Below are 8,940 nucleotides of genomic sequence, written 5' to 3'. Positions count from 1 at the left end.
TACCAATCAAAAGTCATGTCCTGTTTGGTGTGTGAACAGATGACTGGACGGGGTTCATCTCTCCTGCGCCGCTCGGTGTGTTTTTCCATCAAATATGTGCATAGCAGGGGAGTGGCGTGATGAGACTGTGGCAGACTCAACCTGTTCACCCGTCCCAGTCAGCTCTGGCTGGGTTTGGCTCGGTTGGCACCTCGACTTCACAGTGGAGCAGCTGTGAGTCCACACACACACACACACACACACACACACACACACACACACACACACACACACACACACACACACACACACACACACACACACACACACACACACACACACACACACACACACACACACACACACACACACACACACACACACACACACACACACACACACACACACACACACACACACACACACACACACACACACACACACACACACACACACACACACACACACACACACACACACACACACACACACACACACACACACACACACACACACACACACACACACACACACACACACACACACAAAACACACTCTTGGAACTCTAACACACGCATCCACATGATTCAGAAGTCAGTGCATTGCTAATTACGCCAGTGACATGGAAACACTACAAAGTAGAAAGCATCTGTCTCTCTCTCACCCTCCTTCTTACATGTCAGCACTAATGCCCTTTTTGAAAAGAGAAAGAGAGAGAGAGAGAAAGAGAAAAAGAGAAAAAGAAAGAGAGAGAAAGACAGAGAAAAAGGGCCAATTTAGCACAAACCATCTGTCTACTGTCGTGAATTGATACATCTGTTACACTGAGGTGAAACAGTGGTGTCGAGCTGATTTTTACCACTGCATGGAGGAACCTGGAACAAGGTTACACGTCACATTACATCACTTTTTACACCAATTTCCCCCTTTTTTTTTGCACGTAGTTTTTACTCTCAGCATCACACTAACATATGTACACACAGGCACAGTCCTAGCATGATTGGATCTCTCCAGCTATAAAACACGAGCAGTCTGTCTCTGTTACGTGTTCATCTGTCCTCCATTTTCCTGAGCTTAATGACAAAAGCCTCCTTCTGTATATTCAAGGTTTTTTTTGTATTTGGGCCATATAACAAAGTCAAAACCCAAATTTCCTGCTTATATCCTTTATTTCTAATTCATAATGTTCAACGGGTATTTCCTCAGTTGGTATCTCATTGTGTTATCTGGTCCTCTAAGTTCAAAGTCAAACATTAGCTGCACATTAGTCCCTGCTAGAACAAAATCGCTTTTTAAAAATGAAATATTCAGTGTTTTACACCATCAAATATTCACTAGCATCCGTTTAAGTGGTCAGGTCAAGAAGTGAGCGCAGCGCAGAGTGCAGTCGGTTTGCTGAGTGAAGGGAGGATGCAGATAGAGGTTGAGACATGCATGGATGGATCACTCTCTTTCTTGGCCTTTGTTTTCTTTCTCTTCCTGTCTTTTTTTTTTTTTTTTGTAGTAGGCGCTTTGGCCCCTGCAGCCAGAGGGCCACAGTTGAGTCCGCAGAGTGCCTCCATATCTATGGCTCTCTGCGTTAATGTCCCCTGAGGCCGGGGTCGAGCTCGGCCCTGCTCAAACCCCGGCCAAGCCCATCACAGTCAGCCCAGACCACCACCTCTTGCTCCAACTCCTCTGCCTCTCCATCCATTATGCAGCCAATAGTCCCCAGCTGCAGCGCTCATCTCTCTCTTCACCCCTACATTTGCTCCTCTCGCTTGCCTACTCATTCCCTGTGTCGGGTTTAGTTGTTCATTAGTTCTTTCAGACACTCAATCAGCCATGAGCCTGACAGTCAGCAATCATCCTCGCTTCCACACAGGACACATAAAACTGCCACCCATGTACTCTGTTATTGAAGTGATAGACTGAATTGAGTTTTAATTGAATTTAGATACATCTTCATAATTGCTGACAATCATTACACAAGATATTTACAGTCATTATGAAATATTACAATTGGAATTTACAGAAACTTTGTACAAAATATGCCTGACTTCAATGCCTGGATAGTGGGGTCCTTGTTAAGTCATTTCTGGAGAGCAAAACATTGACCCAAAAGTCACTGGTGTCTGGAAGTGCTTTAGTTTCAGCAAGTAGATGCTTTTAGAGTCCATTAAAAAGAAAGAAAAGAGAGAAAAGTCCCAAAAGTACAGAGTCAGCAAAGTTGTGAATTGTGTTTTTCTTTTTTCCTCACTTGAATTGCTCATTTCTTTTTTTGACTGAATGGAACATTTGATCTGTAATTCAACTGCAAAAACAACAACAAAGACCCATTTAAATAGAATAAATGCATAATATTTACACAATAATGTGAGTATTGATTTATAAAAATGAATCATCTCTTTTTCTTTAAACATGATTTATGTTTTATCTACAGTTTTTCAAAACAGAAACCTAATCACAATGGAACGCATCATACTTCTATCATTCAATTCTACTGATAAGGATGATTGTGGATTGCCATATTTATGCAGCAACTCTGGTTGCAATGAAACTCAGCTCATCAGAAAAGTTCTTACACCAGCTCAGGTCGTGTTAAAGCCATTCTCCGCCTCTGAAGCTCCTCGCACGATGGCAGAAAGTACGGAGTCGAATGTTCTCTTCAAACAAATAAATAAAAAAAAGAAAGGAAAATACACGTGGTGAAATGGACTTTAGTCAGCACAGCGAAAGCAAAACATAAACTTGGCCAAAGCGTCAGCGTCCACAGTTCTGCTCTTTCACCAGATCATGTAGGACTTTTAACAACTGAGGAAGCTGTTTTTTCTGTTCAGCCTTGGTACAAGTAAAGCCCCACATAGGACGTGCAGAGAGGAGAGCGCCCCCTGCTGTCCACCTGTTGTCATCCAGCGATGCTCAAACCATCCACCCAGGTGGGCCGCGCCACGCCAAAGCTGCAAACTTCAACTGACAGAATAACCTCAACTAGTACAACTAAAATGCTTTGCGCTCCATCATCATCATCATGACTGAGATGCAAATGAAATCAAACATAAGCATGCTTTTAAAGGATGTTTTTGATATACAGTAATTATAGGAAAATAGACTATCAAGGATGACTCCTTTAAAATCATTTATAAAGCTTTCCTGGATGCAGACAGCTCGGCTACGAAGTAAATAGATACTAAACAAAAGAAATCCTTAAAGTATATGCAAACACAAGCATAAATATTTGATCCACAGAGAGTAAGCTACGAATGACAAATATTAGTGATATATTGAAATTCTGGAACAGGCACCATTTCTGTCTTTTTCAAACTCGCTCCTCTTTTTTTCGAGTGCTTGTCAGTCGTTTTAAGGTGTTTCCCAAATCCTAAAAGAGTCACTGCTGACTGAAGTGTTGGGTGCTGCTGCAGTCCATCTAAAAGTCTTTGCATTCTCTAAAACCAACCAGCTAAAAAAAAGTCGGTGCACTGTTCACCTCTCATTCTCTCTCTCTCACGTCATCTTTCTTTCTTGATTTCTTTCATCTTCCCCTCCCTCCCCAACCCCCTTCTTTACATGCCTGCCACGAGCTGGCGGTCGGACTCCGCCGGGTTTAATGGACGTAGTAGAGCCAGTAGACCACGTTGAAGAAGGAGAAGACAGTGGGGAAGATCATCCTTGACCACTTATCAATAGAGTTCACGTCGGACAGGTCTGGGATGTTCACCTTGAGCTGGGAGGCCCGTCTCCGTAGGCGTGACTTCTTCTGGGCGTGGCGCTCCAAGGCGCTGTGGCCATAGTTCTGGCGGGCCATGGCTGCCCTGCGATACTGCAGTGTTGAGCTATCATAGGCCAGCATGGTGTTGCGGGGGTCTCCGGGTGCTCCCAGGCTCCGGGACAGATCCCCGGCACCACCCATCTCGTTCTTCATCTCCAGGGTGCTGAACAGGATGTTGTCGTCGGGGGTCATCTGTGTGAAGGCGCAAAAACAGGTGGAGCCATGAGAAGTTACTGCCAAGGGGAAATCTAAGGGTGTTTAAACTGAGTCTAACAAGATTATAATTCAAAACAAGTGTAGCTGTAATGATAATTAAGTAATTTACTGTGTAAAAATATTGATGAGGTGCTAGAATGGGTAATGTAAATGAGTCAAAACTTGTATTACTTACATTGAGGAAAAAATCTTAAGCACTTGAAAAAACACTAAATAAATCATTGATCATCTGTCAATCAATATCTGAATGATAATACAACCACAAGACTATGAGATAACATTCCTGGAAGAGCACAACGCACTCCACAAACTAACTCTCATGGAGAAATCTTTATTGTCATCTCAGAATTTCAACCAGAGTGTGGTTAAAATTCTGTCGATTCACAAGACAAACTGAATTAAAAAAAGAAAATAAAGAAAAAAGAGAAAGCAAAGGAAAACAAAATGTGACAGGAGAAGGTTGAGAGAAATAGTAAGGACTTTGCAAAGATGGAGGAGAGGCTAAAAGGTTCGGGGCAGGTCAGGAAAGACGTTGTGGGAAGTGAATTCGGATCAACATTTCTTCATCCATAGCCTGACTTCTGAGGAAAAACATCCCTATAATCCAATCCCGTCCTGCTGTAAATGTCAGCTTGATGTATTTTCTTGTTTTTGCGTAACTCACTTTGAAGCAAAGCCACTTAGTTGGTGCTGTTCATCAAACTGCAAATGATTTCTTTCTCTTATCTGACGATTCATTATTTTTTTCAGTTGCTTCACTAAGTTTTAAGACATCAATTGCCGTAGAGATTGTACAGTATTTGTATCTGAATGATCATTGTAGGAGAAGCTACTGATGTTTTCTTTGTCATTTCCCATTAATTCAAATGTACAGCCCAAGTTAAGGTTAAATTAATGCCTGCAGAAATCAAACTGCTAAGCCATGTTTGTCAGGAAAATGCATGAAGAGCAAACCAAGAGAGGGAAAAAACACAATGGTGGGAGTGATGATCAAGGTTGCCTTAAAAATCTATAAAAATCAAAGAAATGCACAGAAACTACAGCATTTTCCTCTGATCTGGATTGATTCAGATTGATGACATTGTTAGTTTTGACTTTCAAAACCTCCAGTACCTTATTTCTTTGCTCGCCTAGTCCTAATGCGGCATCGTCCACAAAGATGGGATCCCACATCGAGTCATATGCGTCAATTTCCCTCTGTTTCATTCTGGCATACAGAGCATCATCTCTCTGAACTACATTTCCCACCAGCCACTGCAAGCATACAAAATCAGCACTGTTACTTAGGGGAAATCGTAGCTTGCCACACTCAGAAGGAAAGGGTGTTTTATTTTTTTATGTTGTCGTTGTTCTTGCTAACTTTAGCAGCTGAATAAAATTTAAAAAGAAGGCTTTTGGCACCGCAGCCAGTGATTTTTCCGAGGCGCCTTGCCCTTTGGGAGACACAGAAATATGGATATCAAGCACAAGCCAGTCATTGCTTCTGCATTCACTCTTTCAGATCCTAGTCTGAGTAATAAAGTTGATACACAAGGCTACACCAGTGAGCAGTGGAGAGCTAGAGCAGGAGTAAAGAGTGCTGGTAAAGGACATCAAGCATTGATCACAGCATCACATTGACCTTGAGAGGAGAAGAAGTCATTTGCTCCCACAGAAACAAACACACACATTAACAGACAGCACAGATACCTCCAGAGGACGCTCCCCTGCACACGTACCTTGTTGGTGTCGGGTCTCAGCTTCTCATTATTAGCCGTGGCTGCTTTCTCAGCCGCCTTCTTCTGCCGCTGGGGGCCCTGGCCGAAGAAGATGTAGTTGACGAAGGCGTACTCCAGCAGGGCCAGGAAGACAAACACAAAGCAGCCCATGAGGTACATGTCAATAGCCTTCACGTAGGGGATCTTAGGGAGCGTCTCTCGCAAGTGGGTGTTGATGGTGGTCATGGTCAGCACCGTGGTGATTCCTGGAGGTCAGTGGAGTCACAAATTTAGAGAGAAAGTCTTCAGACGCTGCAAGTCATTTTTACCATCACCTGTACTGCAAAAGAAAAGTTTGTCAGTTTAACTTGAAGTTGGATCAGATTTCAAACAAGGTGAACAGCACAGCTATCTGTCCACAACACAACCGCTATCAGAAGGGGTTGAGCTGAAGTTTTGTTCATACATTCCAGGTCCTCGAAGGATGAATCCTCCGAACGTTGGTGATCTTGTGACTTTTCCTCGAGTATGCATCAGTGATTTTGAGTGAAATGTCTCATGTCAGCTATTTTGGTTGCTATTAAATCTCGGTCAAACATTAATTTCCCCCTCAGGTTGAATTATATTGTTTTATCTGATTCATTAATTTATAATTTCCAGCAACAGGTCAAACATTTAATTTCTCCAAAACTTTATGAACAAATTCCTGGAAAGCTATTGACACTCGCATCATCTGTAGCTGTACCTACTTTGTAGTAAGGGTAATGGCGCTCTGTTACAGGTTAGCATTGTGCTAAACTAAGATGATCAATACATTAAATTTGGCACGTTAGTGTCATCACTGTGAGCACATTAGCACACTGATCTGAGGACCCTAAACAGAGTAAGGAGGCTGCAGCCTCAAACAGTCGCTAGCATGGCTGTAAACTCGAATCCGAAATCCTTCTCCATCCACAATGTAATGTGCTAAAGTCAGAGTCTGAAATTTGATTTGAGGGTCTAGATTCTTCGTGTGTAAACGTATCTATGTGCCGTTCTGGTGTACAGAACTTTCCACAGTTGATCCTACAATGCTTTGCCATGCATTTTAAAAATACTGTTCGTTATTGAGTGTCTGTTTTATCCGTGGTACCAAAATGAGTGAACAAGGGAATCTTTGCTTCATTGGAAATTGTCCAATCGGAAATTGCACATCATAACGGAGATCAGGTGCTCATCTTCAAAGGATATGTGAGTATTCATGTTTAACATGTACATTGTGACATATTTAACAGACAGGCCTGAAAAAATGCGACCCCAACGGAAAAGAAAAATCCCTAAAAACCTCCTGAGATTGAACTTGTGTGTGTTTCATGAGATCATTTGATAATTTCCATCCAATCATGTTTCCAAACGGACACAGAACAAACTGTAGGCCGTATAAAAAGCACCACGTTGCCACTGTAAACATCTGCTATTAGTCACAGCACGATTCACCTGTTTTTTTGACATACACGCATTGTGTTTGATACATTAGTCATCTGCCTGCACAATCTGCATTTGGTCAGATTCACACGTTTTATAAATAACCCAGCAGCCAGCAGTGGCACTGTAGCATGGAGCCTCATCTCTCATTGGCTGCACTCGCTCCCTACACGTTCTCAGGACGCTGCGAGCAGGCACATCTTTAAATCATGTTACCCTTCGAACGAGCTGTCTGGGGCTCCAACCTGCTTGTGTCCCACCTCATAAAACAAATGGTGTGTGACAAGAATGACACACATAAAGCTCAGAGCCATTGCTTCTGCTGCCAATGCGCTAGTTTGACTTTGGTTTAAAAACATTAACTCCAATTTGTAAGATGCGTTTTAGCGAATGTTGCCAGATTTCGCTCGGCTATAATTCAGCTGCGATCTGGCTCCGATAAACTTGGATCTCCGGCCAGTGAGAGGCTCCGATAGACAGACAGGCAGAGAGAAAGACAGCACGCTTCAAGGTCGAGCGGCAGCGCTTCTTGCTCTGCATGAGTCATGCATATAGTCATCTCTGAACAACAGACATTTAGCCAGGCAGCCTATCACACACTGCTATCACTCACATGCTTAGAGCTAATGAGAAAAAAATTAAATGTGGGAAAAATAAAGAGTGAAAACATCAGGCTCATTACAGACACAATAATGCACAGAACGAAAGCACGTGGAAATGTAAAAGGCTCAATGTATGTTAAATGGCTCTTTTCATGGTCTGTTATCATTTGGCTTTGGGTTATTTCTCAGGGTCACTGCTGAGCAGAGGCGAGGCGATCCTACCCAGGGCCACTCTGGCAGCCGATGCATCGTAGTTGATCCAGAAGGAGACCCAGGAGAGGATGGTAATCAGGATGGAAGGCATGTATGTCTGCAGGATGAAGTAGCCAATGTTCCTCTTCAGTTTGAAGCTGAGGGACAGGCGGGGGTAGGAACCTGAAGGAGGCACAGGGAGAGAGGAAGTTGGATAGAAATAGAATTTCCACAGCAAAGTTTTCCTTGACACTGGGGAGGCTGCCGTATATGTCTAAAATAAACCCTCTAAAGGTAAAACCCTGCTCCTACAGAGTCAAAGGACCCCGCTGACTGTCGTGGTGTGTACCTGTCGAGAAGACCACATTCTTGGAGATGAGTTTGTAGTCGACAATAGAGAACTGCGGCAGCTCTATTCTGTCGACCCCGGACACGGCGCCGTCTCCACCTCGCCAGTAAAACTCGATATCATCTGTGGTGTATCCGTCTGTAGAGGAGAAAGCCCGGACACTCAGAGAAACATGATCATTACCCATTAATGATCTTTATTATGTCCTAGCATAGTGCAGTGTAAGGGGTTCTGTCTGTTTTAGCCCATTCACTACAAGTGATGCTCACCATTTTCTAGAGCGGCAATCACCATTCAGTTTATATTTTAGGGGTCACAAGATGATGAAGTTTTGAAAAAAGGGAAGGAAATACATCTAAGCTATATTCTTGGGAAAAAGGATAGTTTTCAGGCTTAGACAAATTTTCAATTACTTTAATTAGAAATTAAAACTTTGAAGAGGGGTTGCAATTTGACTTGAAGGTCCACAAGCCAAAAAGCTTGGGGATCATAAAGCATGCACACATTTAAAATCCCCCAGTTAATCAATTATAATATATAAAATATTCAAAAATTTTGTATGTTAGAGCGTCCAAGAAAGAAGAGTTATCAAAAAGGTCTCTGTTCTTTTTCTCGACTACATCGCCAACACAAACAAGTAACTTTCATAAAACAATATTCACTGAGATGGATTGCTGTCTCTAGCAGGTTTGC

The 8,940-nt window shown here is 42.7% G+C and overlaps 1 protein-coding gene across 2 annotated transcripts in view; it reads right to left on the bottom strand.

Annotated features, from left to right (window-relative positions):
- Positions 1 to 3,502: 3,502 nt before the first annotated feature.
- The window catches only part of gabrb2a (gamma-aminobutyric acid type A receptor subunit beta2a), a 30,096-nt gene continuing 24,658 nt past the window's right edge, over positions 3,503 to 8,940 (bottom strand). The window contains exons 6-10 of one of the 2 annotated variants that reach the window (XM_069697063.1): positions 8,248 to 8,385; positions 7,929 to 8,081; positions 5,662 to 5,906; positions 5,057 to 5,197; positions 3,503 to 3,919 (exon numbers count right to left, since the gene is read on the bottom strand). In XM_069697063.1, coding sequence (XP_069553164.1) covers positions 3,563 to 3,919; positions 5,057 to 5,197; positions 5,662 to 5,906; positions 7,929 to 8,081; positions 8,248 to 8,385 — 1,034 coding nt within the window. In that variant the 3' untranslated portion in view covers positions 3,503 to 3,562. The remainder of the gene's footprint in view (positions 3,920 to 5,056; positions 5,198 to 5,661; positions 5,907 to 7,928; positions 8,082 to 8,247; positions 8,386 to 8,940) is intronic. The other variant, XM_069697064.1, reaches the window with a different exon arrangement.

Source organism: Brachyistius frenatus, unplaced genomic scaffold (genome assembly GCF_029030835.1).
Source record: "Brachyistius frenatus isolate BFR_SWC_R1_liver_20210118 unplaced genomic scaffold, ASM2903083v1 Contig_22, whole genome shotgun sequence".
NCBI classification, from domain to species: Eukaryota; Metazoa; Chordata; class Actinopteri; family Embiotocidae; genus Brachyistius; species Brachyistius frenatus.
The sequence above is the reverse complement of the archived record's forward strand: the minus strand, read 5'-3'. Positions and strand labels throughout refer to the sequence as shown.